The 19,226-nt window shown below is 36.7% G+C and overlaps 1 protein-coding gene across 6 annotated transcripts in view; it reads left to right on the top strand.

The window, feature by feature from the left end:
- Positions 1 to 19,226, top strand: part of Mid2 (midline 2) — a 97,390-nt gene that overhangs the window by 25,772 nt on the left and 52,392 nt on the right. For 5 of the 6 annotated variants that reach the window (XM_048796886.1, XM_048796888.1, XM_015497932.2 and 2 more), the window contains exon 3: positions 3,338 to 3,433. The exons of the other annotated variant lie outside the window; for it this stretch is intronic. In XM_048796886.1, coding sequence (XP_048652843.1) covers positions 3,338 to 3,433 — 96 coding nt within the window. The remainder of the gene's footprint in view (positions 1 to 3,337; positions 3,434 to 19,226) is intronic. 6 annotated transcript variants of the gene reach the window in all.

The raw sequence follows: 19,226 nt of genomic DNA, 5'->3' as shown, positions 1-19,226 counted from the left end.
TTATGAGTTATCAATTTCAGGACCAGTGTTGCAACAGGTCGCTTATGATTGTTAAAAAAAAAATTCCCCATGGAATCCTATGTTTGAATGGAAATATTTCACAGTTGGAAACAGATTTCTAATACTGTTTCTGCTCTGCATTTATCAATACATATTATATTTACCTAATAGGTTGATATATTCATTTGTTGATACATGGAATTCCCATTGATTTAAGAATTTGGACCACTTGTAGAGGAAATTGTTGACCAATTGGATGTATTACCAATTCCCACTCTCTAATTTAAGTTAGATCTTTTGACCAAACTGAGCTCTGTCACAGTTACCTTACAACAAAACTTTTGAAGAGGAGTCTAGATTTGTAGCCTCTACTATGTCACTAATGACGTACTCTTTAACCCTATGATTTGGCATCTGTTTAAAAAACCCGACTGAAATTCCTTTTTCAAAGGCTGTGATCTCTAATTAGCGAATCTAGCTGCCTTTTACCAATGCTCATATTTCTTGTACTCTCTGCATATTTGACAGTGACAAATCTTTTCTTCAAATGTGTTTCTATTCATTATCCTCTTAGCTTGGCTCAGACCTGCATTAGCAACTGCCTAATATTTCAGTCTTCTAACTAGTGTCTCTTCCCCCCAGGCTTTCCTGTTTCAGTCTGCCCCACATACTGCTGCTAGGTAAATGTCTTAAATGAAACCCTGATTATTCCATTAGCTTGCTCAACAGCCTTTGGTAAGCACCTTATACTGGAAAAAATGTATGTACAAATTCATCTACACACTTGAGACCTTCATAACAGGACTTTGATCTCCGTTTCCAACCTTGTCCCCTACTAATCTCTTTGTACCCTCTGTTCTAGCCATCTAAACTACCATTCTCTGAACAGTATTCTCTATCCCTTCCTCCTACCTTTCTTTTCTTTCCTTTACCTCTCTCCCTCCCTCCCTTCCTTCCTCTCTATATCTCTGTTTCTTCCTCCTTTCCAATCCCTATTCACTGCTTTCCTTTCCTTTCTTTTTGAGATGAGATCTTACTTATATTGTCTAGGTTTTCCTGGAATTTCTGGGCTCAGGTGATCATACTGCCTCAGCCTTTCAGGTAGCTAGGACTAGAGACATGCACCACAGTGCCTAACTACTTTATTCATTTTTACTTTTGCTCATGCTATTCCTTGTGCCTGGAACACCCTGCCCTCTTCCATCTGTCTGATAAAATCCAACATATACTTCAAAATCCATCTTAATTTCACATCCTATCTGTGAAGTCACTGTACTGAACAGAGTAGATGCTCAATATATTTTTGTTATATTAAAAATCCAAACTGGGGCTGGGGTTATAGCTCAGCGGTAGAGCGCTTGTCTCACACTTGTGAGGTACTGGGTTCGATCCTCAGCACCATATAAAAAATAAATAAAGATATTTTTAAAAGTTACCATTTAAAAAAAATCCAAACTGCTGTTTCCCCCTATCTGGTATCTATTTAGCTTAGAGATCATGCCCAAATCAATTGTCAATACTCTGCCTTTTTCCTTCTTCCCTTTCCGTGTGCTTACTAAGGAGACCACAGATGGAGATGTTAGTGGGATTAAAGAAGGTCAGGGAGGAAACCCTCAAGCCAAGAAAACTGTAATAAATGTTGAAAAACCACTTTTATGGAAATAAAGCTGAAGAAAATGAGACACTGGCAAGAAGGGAAGCAATGGTTAAGGTGGTCTTCAAAATCCAGTTTGAGGGCTAGGGTTGTGGCTCAGCGGTAGAGTGCTCACCTAGCACATGCAAGGCCCTGGGTTCAATCCTCAGCACCACATAAAAATAAATAAATAAAGGTATTGTGTCAAACTACAACTAAAAAAGTAAATATATATTTTTTAAAAATCCAGCTTTAGAACAAGTGAAATCAGAATATCCAGCCTAGAAATACATATGTCTATGTGAATATATCCTCTGAGATATATTCGTAGGGACAGTGCCCACTTATTGAGCTATGATACTTAGTAGATAGGAAAGGGCCCAAAACACAAGTCCCCTCTCTTCATCCATGTCTGCTCACTGCCCACTGTTATTCTTATCCTCTCTTTCAAAAGTGCGAACTTTGAGCAATTAGAAACCATTAATAACCACAGAGACAGCAATGAAGCAGTTAATAAGACTGAGAGAAGGAATACTAACATGACAAGGGCCAACAAGTTGGGGTATTACATTTGGAACAGACTTTGCGGTATGTTGGTATGTTGGATGAGAAGGTATTGGGACAGGTCCTGGAGGAAAAAATAGCCATCAAAGATAAAGACTTGAGGAGAGAAAAGGATTTAAAAACCCATAATTCATCTAGAGTAAAATAGCACTCAAATCTTCACATAAGGAATAGGAGAGAGTTGCCTGCTCAACTGAAAAATATACTGGAGTTCCAAGTACTGTTCTAGCTACTTTATTTTCAACAAACATGCAAAGTACTCTCCTAATGTATACATAAAAGAATGCATGTGCTAATAAATGATGGTAAGCAACGGATGTCCTCTTGACACAGTTGAGGCCTTGTGTTTGAAGCTGAGCATATCTGTGGATGATGCCTTAGTTCCAAAGAAGGAATATTGTGAGATACAATGCTTGATTTTTATGAATTTCTCATTGAAGGAGCCTACAGATAAATTTATAGTGTCATCAACAAGAAGACTAACAAAATAAAACAAAACAAAACACAAAAACCAGAGTACTGAGTCAAAACTGTGTCTAGGGGATAGAGATCTGGGTTCCAATCCTCACTTTGCTGCAAATTTATGTGACTTCAAAATGATTTACACTCACTCTGAAGTTCAGCTTTCTCATCAGTAAAATACTAGCATCTCCTTTGTGAAATTGTTACAATATATTAATGGTATATATGAAATTGCATGGAATATAATCTGGCAAGCAGTAATCATTCAATAAATTATAGTTTTCTTAGTTTACTCATTGGTAGAAGAGATGCTACCAATTTTTATATGCTATAAAATTACTATGAGGGAAAATTGAGATATTTACTATGAGATATTTTGAAAAGTTCCAAATATTATAATATTATAAAATATTACATCGTTTAATGTTAATAAATCCCTACATCTACCTACAAAGTGAGGAATATCGTCTTTTGCCCAATAATTATACTCTGGAACAGATGGACAGCATTATTAACTAGTATCTAGAACAGTCCTAGCCTGTAGCAAGTGCTCAATGAATCTCTGAAATATCTATTTATTGAATGATCTCTACATGATATTGGTTCTTGGTCTCATTGTTCTTTTTTCCCCCCCTTCTTCCCTGTTTCCCTCTGGCTTCACATTCTCTGCGATGACAGCAAACTCTGGAGATGAACCTCACCAACCTGGTTAAACGCAACAGTGAACTAGAAAATCAAATGGCCAAACTAATACAGATTTGCCAGCAGGTTGAGGTATGTAACAGAAATATTTGCAATTTTTTCAGAGGACCTGGATTGGGCAATCATTTGGGACTTGTATTTTGACAGAATATAGCTCAGTCACTTGGAACAAAGGTCAGAATGGAAGTTTTAGAAAGTCTCATTCCTTTAGGATGTTTGTCCTAAGAAGAAAAGTGACAGATATCTATGTTTTTAAAAATGGGTAATGGTGATGAATTGCGGGGATAGCAGTCAAAGAGGCCATCCCTCTCCTTTCCAAAAAGCAGGTAGTATGAGAATCAGAGATGAAATGTGCTTCTTCTTTCACCAAACTGGACATTATCACTGCCTAAAGATTTTACTGGGGTATCATAAGGAAGTTGGGAACTCTGAGTCCTTGAGGTAAGGTGAGGGACATTAGTGTAATATTGTTTCTGTAACAATATGATTAAGACTGCTTGCCTGTCCTTCCTTCATTCCCTGCCTTTGGTCTTAGCTATACCATTCACCCTACCTGGCCCTCACTCATCATCTTTCCTCTTATTCTTTTTATCAACAAATAATATCTACATTGAGGTTGTCTGTGTATTGTAAAGTGCTGTACAAGTGTAAGGGTTTTAAAAATTGTTACCTACATAGAATATTAGAGCATAGCTCAAAAGAGAAGTTGACTTCTTCTTTATTGAGCATCATGAAAGAAAGATGTTATTCCTCTCTCTTTCTCAACAACATGCACAAAACTTCAGATTTATCAGTTTAGTTTTGTTGTTGTTGTTGATGGTCCTTTATTTTATTCATTTATTTATATACAGTGCTGAGAATCAAACCCAGCGCCTCACACATGCTAGGCAAGCACTCTTAACACTGAGCCACAACCCCAGACCCATGTATCATTTAGTTTTGTGTTGCTTTTGTTGAAGAACTGATCATAGGCCTTAAAATCTAAATAGGGCCATATAAAAAAAGAGGATTCCTCATGGGTAATGATGGATATGAATGTTTCTGATTCTATTTAGAGCCTGATTTTCTAGTTCTAATCTTACTTGTATGACAGATGAATGTTAAGAGTTCAAGTTTATTTTATTTTAAGTAGTTAAATATTTTACTATAATACTACCTGGGTATTCCTATTTAAGACTGTAGAGACTTTGCTTCTTATAAAGCAAAGACTTGCTCTTATTATATGAATAATGCCACATCTCCCAGTTGTTTGGACTTAAAGTCTTGGGTTTCCTGGAGTAGAGTGTACTTGTATGATGAGCATACCATTGCAACTTAATCCCTGTGCGGCACTCTGTGGAACAGAATGGTACTTTATGTGGGTATATATGGTACTGGTTAAACTTAGGTGTGAGAGCATAGAATAGAATAGGGGATTTGAGAAGAAGCATAAGACATAAAAGAAAAAAAATTGGAATGTGAGTTGGAAAATTGGGTTCTAGACTTGGCTGTTCTGTTAACTGGCCACATAATGTAAGTAATTTAACCTCCCAGCTTCAGCATCCTTACCTATAAAATAAGGAGTTAAAACTGACTCCACAATCTTCAGTGTATTTCCAGATTTCATATGTCACAATTCTGTAAATGGTTACTTTATTCTGTACTTTTTCTCTACTGTCTCATCCTTTCCAAGAGGGGAGAAACAAAATAATAGTTCAGAGTGGTTTTCAGCTAATCAGAATCCCTCTGTGTTCTGTTCTTTCAAAGCTTCTGATTATGCTGCTAGAATACAGCATAAGAAATCCACACTGAAAAAAAATAAAAAAAAGAATCTAAAAAAAAAAAAAAAAAAAAAAAAAAAATCCACACTGGTGAAGGGACAATGGAGTATTGTGAATAGGAGACTAGATAAGTGATCCTTTGGTTTAGAACTTTAATGATTGAAGGTGGAATAACACTTAATAGTGAATAAAATATGGTTAGAAATTATAATTATCACCTTCCTCATTCTAATCAAAAGACTATTAAACACAGAGCAAGTAGTAGTCAAAATAGCAAAGTAAGTGGTTTATTTCTATTGCTCATTTATGTTAGCACCTCTCTAGTGTTTCATCTCCTCACCCCAGGGAAGCTTATCACTATGACCAGCCTTACCCAAACACAGCCCTATTCCAACCTTTCCCAGCTCTTGCTGCCAACCAAGCCTTTACATTCTGTGCCCTACTGTTTTCAAGTGGCAAGGAGCTAGTCCCCCCTCCCAAATTAATTCATCATTGTTTTGGTAGGGGAGGACTCACTCTGACCTTTTGGATAACAGTTGATGCTTTATCAGTGCTTTTCTGAAGTTAGCATTACACCCTGAGCCTTAAGGAGGTGGCACTAGCATAAGTAAAATAAGAGGGGAAAGTAGCCCTGTGATGAGCTAGCAAAGTAAGTATTCAAGGAAAACTCTTAAGGATGTTTGTTAAATCCCATCATGTATGCTACTGTCTGTTCTGGCTACACAAAAAGTCACCTTTTACTAGTACTTCTGTATGCATGTCACCATACCAGATCCAAAACAAAACAAAACAAAACAAAACAAAAAAAACAGTGCAGATGCAGTGTCTACTTTCTGAGGGTTTACACTACAAAAGCCTACCCTGATGTGGATATCCACATGCAATAAATATGGACAATGGGATAAAAACATTAACTGAAAACTAAGAAAGAATAGTAATATAATAAATGTTGAACATGAAAGTGTATTTTTCTGGGTTAACTTCAGGGTTTTTCAGTTTAGGATTCTATCCTTGATAGGGGCCTTATGGGATAGCTTGTGGAAGGCCATGTCTGTCCTCTCTGACATCATCCTGTGTGAAAGGTTAGGGCTGTGCCCTTACCTTCCCCTTAATAATAGGGTGAATCCAGGCTACTTATTATATTCATTCAACGCAAAGCCTGTGTGTCCAAAATGCTTCAGGACAAGCCCCAGGATTAGAAATGGAGTTAAAGGAAGGACTTGAAATTTCATAAATGCTTATAAATACTTTATAAAATGAAATAATAGGATACTGTCAAACTTGAGAGCCAGACACTTAAGGATGGTTTGGTTTGTTTTCATTTTAACTAATCCAGATTTGTCTATAAGGAATGACTATATTCACAGTGCAAACCAGGCCTTTCACATTGGGTGGGGGTGGAGGTTTCACATCTAAGGCACTTCTGAGAAAACTGGAATAGGCTATTTCCCTGCCAAACCTGTTCCCTTCCTTATTGTCTGCAAATGTTTTTGTCACAGATTGACTTTTCATAAAGAAGCCATAAATACTGCCTCCCTATCCTAGTTCTTTCTCCCTGTTCTCTACTCTCTTCAGAAAGTAAACAAAGCTGCAGTCTTCCTATTATTACAGAAACAGAGATTAAGATCACCACAGATTTATTAGCTGAATTGTAGCTTGTTATAGTTGCTTCTCAGCTTTCAGAATTCAGTAAATAGGCAGTTGAAAATAATTTCTTTGGGGGCATGGGAAGGAGGTAGAAGCAGATCAAGACTCCCTTTAATCTGGTTAAGGAAGGGCATGCCTTGACCTTGCTACTCTGGCCACTTGATCTCTATATATAGTTCTTTGTCCTGGCTCATCAGGCATCCTTTGTTTATATTTCCAAAGGAAATCTCTGTATAATGCATAGTCAAGGGAAAATGTATACCAACAGATGGATACTTCCTTTTGGCTTCCAAGATTCCATGATTCTGTGAATAACAAGCATTCCTGAAAAATAGCAAGGGGAAAAAATAAATACTTAGTAATCACTCAGTCAACAGTACTTCTTGGAGCATACACAACATGCTCAATATGATGATCATCTTAGAAGCTACAAAAGGAATACACATGGTTGATGACCCTCAGGAGCTTTTAGTATAGCTGGGGAAAGCACAGTATCTAGTGGAAAATTATGCAGTACAGTAAGTACAAATGAATGTAATAGAGCCCTTACAAGTTTACTTTGTTTTGTTCTTAGCTTTTAGGACACTGAACACATTAAAACACTTTCCTGGAAATTTAATGTGCCATCTTCTTTTTTCCTCTCCAGAGTTGCGACAATATGATGGGTTAATCTATCCCAGAAGCTGCATGGGCAGGTTGCTTTTTTTATGGCCCTTCACAAACCTCTTAAGGAGCTGGGTGGTCCTGCTTTTTCAGGCTTAGGACAAAGAAGAAAGAAGGAAGATGTGTTGAAAGAGAAGAAAGAGAGGTTTCCCTTAGTTAGGGGAATTTCAGCTTTCTGCCTAGCCCTGGGTCTCAGCTTCAATCACTTTTGGAAATATTTCTCTTTGGAGATCACATTTTAGGTGGCTTGTTCCTTTCCCTTTTCCGATGCTATTGCTCCCTGGAAGGGTATTAGGTTTGGGAAGAGCAAAAATCTTGGGGCCTATGTACTAACGGTTTGACCTCTTCTTCAAGCCCCAAAACACGTCTTTGAAAAGCAAGTAATTTAAAAAGCGCTGCTATAAATGTTTTCAGGAGATGATCCCTAAATGTTTTAGGGAGATTGAGCTAGAAGAAGGAATGGAATGTAAACAATTCAAGTACAAACATGTTTGTTGGAGCAGCCCTCTATAAGCACTGAAGACATGATAAAATGCAGGTGTGAGTAGGGTGAAACAAGTGTAATCAGGAAAAATTTAGTGGAGATAATGCATTTTGGTCAAATGTCAAAGAAGAAAAAAATAAATTACTTCTCTTGGCTGGAGAGGCACACAGCAGAAGTATTAGTGAGGATGGGAATGACAAATCATATGATTGAAATGGTTCCCTAAGCTTCTGGGTATATAACAGTAAATAGGAAATGATTCCTGCCCTCGAGGAACACAGATTGGTTGAGAATCTTACTGGCAAAATGGCAAATAGAATATGAAGTGATCATTGTTGTAATGAAAGTAATTTCAAGATGACAAGCTAAGATAGAAGAAGAAACACCTAATTCTGCCTGAGGGACTTGGGAAAGACTAAAAATTGTAAATATAAATGGAATTATCTTGAAATATGAGTAGAATTTTGCCAACAAAAATGAGATAAAGGAGAATAGGTGATGATATGCAAGAAAGTAGAAGGGTGATAATCCTAGAGATATGTATCAGAAGTTTGGTTCAGCCAAAATGTAAGTTGTAAGAATCATTGCAAAAAGTGAGTCTGATGATCAGGTAGATGCAATGAGAGAGACTACTAGAATGATCCATAGCTTTATGCCTTGGAGGGCTGAATGGATTTGTTGCTTTTACCTAGGTTAGGAAATAGAGTTCTTTTTATACATGTGAGGTTTGTTGTGCATGGCTCAGAGAGTCAGGTGGAAAATGCCTGCTAGGCAGCTTGTTGGCTGTATCTGCAGGTTAGGAGAGGGATCTGGGAAAGGGATAAACCTGGAAGTCATCAGCATCTAAGTAGCACTTCAAGCCGTGGAGAATGTGCAGAAGAAGGGGAGCTAAGATGGATTTCCAATAATTGTTTGTTGCTCGGAATACAACAACAATTGATCTTCTGAAAATAAATATAAAGACTGTGGTGCTTTAATGAGATTACCAAGGTATGGTATAAATTTTTAAAGTTAAATATCAGAATTAAACTCTTCATTTGTGGAAAGAATAAAAGTTTTAGGTTTCATGTTTTAAAGACTACAATAAGAAATAACAGTGAGTATATCCTCTCCACCAGGTGAACACTTTATATATGTTAACTCATTTAATCCTCACAAAAACTCTATGGTGTAAACACTGTTGTTATTCTTGCTTTGCAGTTAGATAAATGGAGGTACAGAAAGATGTAAGTGATTTGCCAAGGTGATGCCACCAGTAGGTAACGTAGTGGGGATTTGAATCCAGATTCTTTTTCTTCAGAGCTTGTGCCCCTAATTGATCTATTACACATTCTTTTTCAAGACTAATGTATATACTACTTGGATGTCTCCTTGTCACTAGTGGTTCCTGGACCCATTTTTCAAGATGACTTGTAGTGAGTAAGAAATATGAGATAGGGATGTGGGTTCTGGAGGAGAGCAAAGGAAAGGTGGAAAGAACAGTTAAGGGAGGAGGAATACAATCAGAAACCAAGGATCAAAATTTCAAAGGAAAAGAGGTTCTTATGGTATGAAAGTTTTGATAGAATCCATTGGTGCAGAGAAAACATAGAATAAAATATCATTAGTGACCTTTGAGGGACAAAGTTCTGTGCAAAGATGAAAATAGAAGATAGATTCAAAGAGGTCAAGAAGAAAGTAAGTTGTAAGGAAATGCAAGCTACAAGGAGTTGGATCATGAAAATGAGAGAGAAATAGGGTGGTAGTTTTTAATCCTTTTGAAGTGGAAAACAATTGGAATTACAAAGAAACACATGTGTAAAGCTCTTGTTGTTTATTATTTTGTTACTGAGTAACTAACAATAGAACTTACTAGATCCACTACTTCCAACCACACATGTTCCCCTTCCCTTCCTGACTTGGTGTTCAGGTACCTCTCCAAGGACTCTCTTGCCTATTTCCAAAGCTTCCCTTTCTCAGTATGGGGGGTTGAACCCAAGAGTGCTTTACCATTAGCTTCTTTCCCAGCCCTTTTTGTTTTTGTTTTTATTTTGAGACAGGGTCTTGCTAAGTTGTGACCCTGGAACCTGCTATCTTCCTGCCTTAGCCTCTTGAGTGGCTGTAAATACGAGCATGCACCATTGTGCTCACCAAAGCCTTGTTTTTATAACTTGGTTCCCCTAGAAATGATATGTAGGTTCTCAGATGCAGTGTTATATGGTAGCTTTGGAGGTGGACAGACAGGAATCATGCCAAGTGTGTAACTGAACATCTCTGAGCTTCAGTTTCATCATTTCATCATCTATAAAACTTGGACTGATATCTTAAAAGGAAAAGGTAAGACATGGAAAACTCCTGTTACTGGACCTGGCATTATAATCAAGGCTAAATAAATGGTGGTGTGGGAGAAGAAGGGGTGGTGGGAAAGGTAGAAAAGGAGGAAGAAGAAGCAAAGTAGTAGTAGGAACAGTTGTTGATAGTAGTACTTATGGGCATCATACCTTTTGCTAGAGATTATCCTATCCTTGACCTTAGGACTTCCAGAGGATTTATCACTATCTCTGAGGGGGGTGGAAGAAAGTAATTCCCAAAGGTTCACAATTTCAAATATAACATATATGAACCAGAACTTTCTTTGGAAAGAGGAAGGTGTAATGAAATTGCAGCACCAAAAATGCTGGCAATCCCAGTCCTATGGCCTTATTCAATAACCCCTGTAAGTTTGAAAAAGCCATAAACTAAAAAAAGATTCTGTGCTCCATTAGCTGCTGGTTGTCAGTTACTAACTTAAACAAATTTTATTTGGTAGGCAAAAGTTTGTTGCCCTTCTGCAAGAATAGATTCTTTACATTGATACTTCAGTAAACTTGCCTTGTATCCTGCCCAATGCCCTCTGGGTTACTGCCTCTAAGAAAAGCAAAAGAGAAATTTTAGGGAGGGATGCATCTTTCATCTCTTGACTTCTTTGGGATTTTTAAATGTTCATTAGCCAAAGTATTCTGTTAGTATTTTTTGTGAGAGATGGAAGAGTAAGGGAAGCAGACATAATAGCTCCTGAGAAGGACTTGAGCTACCAGTGCCTTATGAGAATAAAATACCTATTTTGAAACTACAGTAGGATTATAGGAGAAGAAAATGGTTTCCATGAACAATGCAAGAATAAGTGCCTATTGACCTAGTCATTCTATTCATTTATATTTGAGTACTGACTAATTCAGTGTATTTCATTCAATATATTAAGTATATAGCAATTTACATTTAATATAGGTAAAAAACTTAAATCAGCTGCAATCTGAATGTGGGCATAGCCTATTTTTATACTAGAAAAGAAAACACTTTATAATATTTCAGACACCTAAGGTGTTCAGTCCTTTTTCAAAAATGCTTTGTGACAATTCTTGATGTATTACAGTGAAATAACATCTTCGATGCCATTAAATGTTGCAGTTGAAATATATGGAGGAACATATAATATGGATTAGGGATAAAGTGAGTTGGGATTAATATTGTTTTCCTTCCCCACATATATAGGACAGGAAGGTTTCAGGTATAGTCATGTCTTCTTAGCCAAAATAGTTCATATAGGCATGCTTTCTCATTCTATTTTTACATTTTGCTTGGGTCCAATGAACCCCCTCTTGTAACCCCATTTATCATCTGCTGAATTCCTCTTCCATTACCATTCCTCAGTGTTCAAATTCCATATGACACTATATGACCAGAACACTTGCCTAATTTTTCTCCCCTCCTGCTTGCTCCACTCTTCATGATCTGCTCAAGTTACCTATTTCCAATGAGCTCTTGGAAAGTTGATACCTAATAAAGACCTATCAAGCCTAACTTGCACCTTTGAACACTTTTGGTCCTACTCTTACCTCCATTCTCTTCTGCCATCAACCCAGCCAAAAACCCAAATTAAAAAAAACAATTTCAGACCTAAACCAAACATCCATTACCACAACAGACATGCACACAGCTGTTGAGTCATCCTTTCTGTCTCTGCCTGTCAAGAGGAGTCCAGCTGTGTGGTATGGTTAAGCAGGGACTGGGAGGGAGAGAGAATCATATTTGAATAATTTATTCTGGGCACTGTGTAACAGGCATTCTTGTTTCCAGTTTCACTTAATGTTTATGACAACCCTGTAATACAGTTGATATTCCCATTTTGTAAAAGAGAATTGGAGGTTTAGAGAAATTAGATGCCTAACTCAAGGTCACACATAGGATAAGCTGGGACTCCACTCTATATCTCTCCTACCCCAAAGCCCATGTTCTTGCCATTGCACTAGGCAGCTTTTCAGAGAAGCTGTTTGTTTGCTTGCCACTGATTAATTTGTGTTCAGAAAGGAAGGAAACAACTCTGGAATTCCCACTGTTTTTCTCCCCCAAATAGTTCTAGCTCTGGAAGAATAGATGGTCTGTTTGGGGACTTGACATTACTGGATCCAAGGCAAACCTCTTATGTACTCCTGCCTTTGACCTATCTTGATAATCCAGAGTGGCTCTATCCTAAGAGTCCTTCTTGGGTAGGGAGGAGGACAGCTGCTAGCATTGGCAAAAGGAAGGAGTAGTGCCCAACATCAAGAAGTTACTTGCTCATATTATTTTTCAGGCAGGTGGGAGGTGAAAATAGGATGGGTAGTTCCAGGTAGCAGCATTATTCCCAGCCATATAGTCAGTTTATTATAGAATCTGCACTTTGTTTTGTCAGACTACTTAGCTAGGTCCTCCTTTTTAAGGCTTTGCATGACCATGTTGCAGGGTAAAAGTTGTCTTGATGAGACACAACTTCTCTTTCATTTTTTTCCAGGATTCATTACCATCCCCCAGCTTTCTTTCTTTTTGTTTCTTTTTATTGTCACATTATAATTATACATAATAGTCTTATTTATTGTTACATATTCATACATGCATACAGTATAATAGTATAATATGGTCAATGTTGTTCCACTTTTTCTTCCCTCCTCCCTCCCCCTGATCCCTTTTCTCTGTTCTACTGGTATCCCTTCTCTTTTCCTGAGTTGAAAAGAGAAGGGATTTTTAAAAATCTTCTCTAGCTTCCACATAGGCGAGAAAACATACTACTCTTAACTTTCTGAATTTGTCTTATTTTGCTTAACATAATGCTCTCAAGCTCCGTCCATTTTCCTGCAAATGACAGTTGCATTATTCTTTATGGTTGAGTGTAACTCCATTGTGTATATATATCACATTTTCTTTATTCATTCTTCTGTTGACAGACACCTAGACTGGTTCCATAATTTGGCTATTGTGAATTGTGCTGCTGTAAACATAAGTACACATGCATCTCTAGAGTATGCTGACTTTAATTCTTTGGAGAAATACCAAGGAGTAGTATGGCTGGGTCATATGGTGGTTCTATTCCTAGTCTTTTGAGAAGCCTCCATAGTGATTTCCATATTGGATGTACTTATTTAAAATTCCACCAACAGTCTAAAAGTGTTTCTTTTTCTTCATGTCCTCTTCAGCATTTATTATGATTTGTATTCTCTTTTTTTTCCCCCTCAGTGCTGGAGATTTAACCTAGGGCTTTGCACATGCAAGGCAAGTGCTCTACTACTGAGCTATATCGTAGCCCTACTATTTGTATTTTTGATGTCTGCCATTCTAACTGGAGTGAGATGAAATCTCAACAACAACAACAAAAATTTGTACCAGGGATTGAACCCAGGGGTGCTTAATCACTGAGCCCCATTCCCAGCCTTTTTAATTTTTATTTTGAGACAGGGTCTCACTATATTTCTCACAGCCTCACTAAGTTGCTGATGCTGGCTTCAAACCTATGATCCTCCTGTCTCAATCTCCTGGGTTACTGGGATAACAGGCATGAGCCATGCTCGGTCTCAATGAAGTTTTGATTTGTATTTTCCTAATTGCATTTTTCATGTATATGAAGGTCACTTGTATTTCTTCTTGTCTGTTTAGTTTGTTTGCTCATTTATTGGCTAGGTTGTTTAATTATTTATAGTTCTTTGTATATTCTGGGTATTAATCCTTTAAGAGCAGCTAGCAAAGATTTTCTCCCACAACCCCAGCCTGAGACACAGATTTTAACAGTTACAAAGAGTTTGGCAATAAGGAGGTACTCTCTGAAGCATATTTCTGTAGGTTCTCTCTTCATGCTCTTGTTTCCTTGGGTATGTAGAAGCCTTTTAACTTGATGCCATCCCATTTATTGGTTATCAATTTTATTTCCTGAGTTTTAGGAGTCCTATTGAGAAAAGTTGTCACTTGTGCCTATATGTTGGAGTGTTAAGCCTACATTTTCTTCTAGCAGTTGCAGGATTTCTGGTTTAATTCCTAGGTCTTTGATCCACTTTAAGTTGAATTTGGTGTAGGGTGAGAGATAGGGATCTAGTTTCATTTTTCTACATATAGATATCTAGTTTTATCAGCACTGTTTGTAAAAAAATTAGACACAGATTTTCTTTTTTTAAAAATATTTTTAGTTTTTTTATTTGTTTAAAAAAGAATATCAGAAAAAGGAAAAAGAATATTTTTTAGTTTTAGTTGGACACAATACCTTTATTTTATTTATTTATTTTTATGTGGTGCTGAGGATCGAACCCAGTGCCCTGCACATGCTAGGCGAGGGCTCTACCACAACCCCAGCCTGAGACACAGATTTTCTTAACAGTTACAAAGAGTTTGGCAATAAGGAGGTACTCTCTAAAGCATATTTAATATTACCTCATTGAAAACAGACTAAAAACAATAAATATAATACCACAATGACAGCAAATATATATTTCCTTTGAAAAAGAATGAGTATGCTGTTATTAATTGTGGATCCATGTTCTTTGATAGAATGATTATCAAGAAGTGTGTGTAGGGTGCTGGGGCTATAACTCAGCAGCAGAGCACTTGCCTAGCATGTGTGAGGCATTGGGTTTGATCCTCAGCACCACATAAAAATCAGCAAATAAAATAAAGGCATTCTGTCCATCTACAACTACAAAAAAAAATTTTAAAGGAATGCATGTAGTACTATGGCTGTGGGTCAGTGGTAGAGCGCTTGCTTGGTATGAATGAGGCACTGGGTTCAATCCTCAGCACCACATAAAAAATAAAAATAAAGGTATTGTGTCTACCTACAACTAAAATATATATATATTTTAAAAAGACAAATTCATGTATATCCAGGAAATCAGCTATTTACCACCTGAAGACAGAAAGGGAATCCCATACCTCAGCCCATTCTCAAATCTTGAATTCATATTTACCCTATCTTGGTTTGTCCTAGGAACATTCAGTACCCCTAAGAGATTTAAGTGCATGAGTTCATTTTATATGCACAATAATCTGATGAAGTACATACTATTCTTGTATTACAAACAGGGAAACTGAGACATAGAGCAAGTAACCAATATGTTCAAAGTCACACATGGAGTGTCAGAATGGGGGTTTATATTGCAGTTTGACTCTAAATATATGCTCCTAACCACTGTGCTGTGTTAAAAGTGAAGGGCAAAACACAAGATTAATCAATTGATGGCTCTATGTGCAATGTTCTGCAAGTTGCTGATTATTGTGTTTATGGTCAGGGTAAAGGAGATGTTTGTGTTACCAGTCTTGGTGTGTTACATAGGTGTGTGTCCATGTGGGAATGATGCAGTGTGATAGTAGAGCAGTATTTTGGGCATGCCTTTCTCTATACTGATAATCTCTTTAGAGCATGCATCTTAAGGCCCTTGTGTGCGGTACGTATTATGCATCTATTTTATAGATGGCAGCCTGAGTGTTCATCTCTTGTGTTTGGGGGTATGTGTGTGCGTGTAAGAGGATTTATCTAAGAAGAAGTGTGTATGTCCAGTGAGACAATTCATGTTTTAACCAGGTGGTGGGGACTACTTTTTCCTACCAAGGGTTCTTTTCAATTCCTTGCTGTTTTCTCCACATAAGCAGAAGAACTGGAACACAACAGGAGGATTCCCTGGCCTTTTGCTTCTTCTAATTGGAAACATTGTCTTTTCTGTTCAGAACTGACTTTCCCTTCCCCTCCATATAAGAAGCCTCTTTCAGCTTCTCCTTAGTAACCTCAAAGGCACAAAATAGTCATTGGCTTTGGAACAATTTCTAAACTGATAAAACTTTAGCTCAAAGATTGCATTGTACCAAATGGGAGTCCAAATTGTATAGAACCACTGAGTTTTTGCTTCTTCAGTATACAGAGTAGTCATGCACTGGCACAGAACAGCAGGCATACGAATGCCCAAAGGTATCAGGTGCAGGGGCAAGCCTGGAACATGAAGTGACAGGATTAGGTAGGGAATGTAAAAATGATAGACGAAGAAAAATTATGTGAAAAGGAAAGGGAACCAATCAAGGATGCCAGTTTATAGTGCACATACTATGAAATTCTTGCCAAATTTGTGGGATGTTCTAGCATCTGAAGAGCTCTGTGAGGAGCTCTGGATAGTCTAGCCCCCTGGGGCTAGTCTGGGTTTCTGATTTTCAAAGGTCTTCAGTTCAGAAATTCAAACTAGGGGACTGGGGTTGTAGCTCAGTGGTAGAGCGCTCACCTAGCATGTGTGAAACACTGGGTTTAATCCTCAGTGCCATATAAAAATAAATAAAAGGTAAAGGTATATTAAAAAAGATTTTCTATTAAAAAAATACAAATTTTGGGAGGATTCTATTGGCTTTCTAATGGAACAGAATTTATATTATATTGGTAGCTCAGTGAACATTTATATTCAAGAAGTAAAAATCTGTTACCACAGATGAGTAGGCAAATTGCATATTGTCTGCATGCCAGAGAGTAGAATTAAACACCCATGTTTTCACACTCAATTTCTGTAAAAAACAGAATATTGGCAGCAAACCATTGTGGGGGGGAACCCACTGACTTACAGTGAGTACTGCCAAGTCCCATGCTAAACCAGTGACACATGATTAGCCTAAAAGATGAAAGCCAATGATGTTCACAAGGTTTTGGTGTCTATTATTTATGGTCTTAAAATATAACTAACCTTCTAGAGATGCAGTAAAACTTTCATCACCTTTTCCCTTTCTTAATCTTTATCAGAAAGTATTAAGATCCATTATGTGTTTAGCATTGTGCTAAATGCTACAGGGCATACCGCAGGTGTGTAAGTCACTATCCTTTTTTTCAAGGACTTTGTAGTCTAGTTATTAGAAGTTATAATATGAAGCATTTGCAAGCAATACAAAATAAAATAATTCATGTTAAATTGTATGATATTAACCAGAAGCACTGTAGGAGTTTATTAGAAGAGGGGAATTAAAGAAGGCTAACATCATCACTACTATCAATGCTAATACTAATTAGCATTTAATATGCACCAGGTATTGTGTTAAGTGCTTTATGTGTATTATTGCATTTAATCTTCTCAACTATTGGGATAGGCACTATTATCCCCATTTTTTTTTCAGATGAATAAATTTAGATAGCTAAGTGACTTATCCAAAGGGAGTGATAAGAGGCTAGAGAGGTACTAAAGAGGTACATAGGGACTTGATCACCAAGAATCTTAAAAGCCATGTTAAGAAGTTTGGAATTTATCTTATGGTCAGATAGAATTTATCTTATTGAATCTTAGCATAAAACCATTTTAAGCATGGGAGTGGTGTGTTTCCAAAGAGTATGCTGCCTGGCGGCTGAATTAAGAATGTTTTGGGAAGATAACGCTGGAGACAGAGATACTAGTCAGGGAATGTTGTAGCACAGTGCTTGGCACATTGTAGGCATTCAATATGTGATTGTTTGAATGTATGTGCAGATAGATTCATTTAAGGACAAGATTTTGGTGGACATATAGCAAAGTAATAACTAGTAAGAACTGAAAAGAGTCTATTTGAATTGTACTTAGGAGGTAAAATATATGGAGTGTGATGATTCATTGGATATGGAGATGACAAAGTCAGAGAAAATAAGAATGATACCCGATGTTTCTGAGGAGGCAGAAGGTGCCCTTCTTTGATTTAGGGAACATTAGAGGAGAATCAAATTTAATGGAAAAAGGTGTGGGAAGGAGATGAGTTCAGCTTTGGAAACACTGAGTTTTTGGTGCCTGTGATTATCTAAATGAAAATATCTGGTAAACAGTGAGATACATGGGTCTAAATTTCAGAACAGATTTAAGATAGAGATAAATGTAAGGGAGGCAAAAAGAGGTCTTTTTGAGGCAATGGAATTGTTCTAAAATTGAATTGTGATTGTGGTTGTTTAGTTTGTAAATTTACCCTAATCACTATTAAAATGGATGAATGTTATGGCATATATATTATATGTCAAAAATTTTTTAAAGATAAAAAATAAGAAAGATTAAATTGTATCTCAATAAATATTTTGACTTGATATATTTTCTTGTATATGATAATCTTACCAGACTGATAATTTTAGATTTAAAGAAAACTGGAGTCTCTTGGGTTTATCTGTGATGCTTTTATCTACTTTACCAATATTTATGCTAATTATTTAATTTTCTAATTTCTTTTGCCTCAACCAAAACATTAGAAGCACTGTGGTGAGGGCTGGGAATGTGACAAAGTGGTATGGTAGTTACATGGAGGCCTTGGGGTCAATCCCCAACACCACAACAAATAAACAAACAAAACACTGTGGTGATATCAGATATCCTTGCCTTGTTTATGATCTTATTGGAAATGGTTTTAGCATTTTATCATTTAGTATATTTGCTATTTGTTTGAATCATATTTAAATATTGTCTTTATTATTTAGAGTTTTTATTTTGATTGGCTGCTGAATTTTGTTTTGAAAGGTTTAGAATGAACAATGGAAAGATGATGGTTGAAGAATGGATGGGATATCATAAAGATACAGAGAATATCAGTGGAGTAGATGAAGGAGAACAAGAGTGAGGAAGGAAGGAAAGGAAAGGGGAAGAAATATGGAATAACAAAATTGTGTTATATACATATATAAAGGCACCTAAGGGAATTTCACCTTTATGTATATATAGATGAAAAGAAGTTTAATAGAATAGAGGAGGTAAAATAGAGGGAAGCAGAGGGGGAAAAAAGGGGGAGAGAATGGGGATTCAAATCAAATTCCTTGCATGTATGATTTTGTCAAATGAACCAAAATACTATGCTCTAATTTTAAAAAAGGTTTTAAATATTTTAACATAGTTCTATAAGTTGATATATTTTCTAATGTTGAGTCATTCTTTTATTCCTGGAATAAACCCTATTTGATTTTGGTATTTTAATTCCTTTGTTGTCCTGTTGGATTTCTTTTTAAATTTTTATTTAGAACATTTTTGTATATATTCAAAAGTGAAATCAATCCACAATCTTAGTATTTCATATATATATATATATATAT

Source organism: Marmota marmota, unplaced genomic scaffold (assembly GCF_001458135.2).
Source record: "Marmota marmota marmota unplaced genomic scaffold, marMar, whole genome shotgun sequence".
NCBI classification, from domain to species: domain Eukaryota; kingdom Metazoa; phylum Chordata; class Mammalia; order Rodentia; family Sciuridae; genus Marmota; species Marmota marmota.
This window is presented reverse-complemented; position numbering and strand designations above follow the sequence as displayed.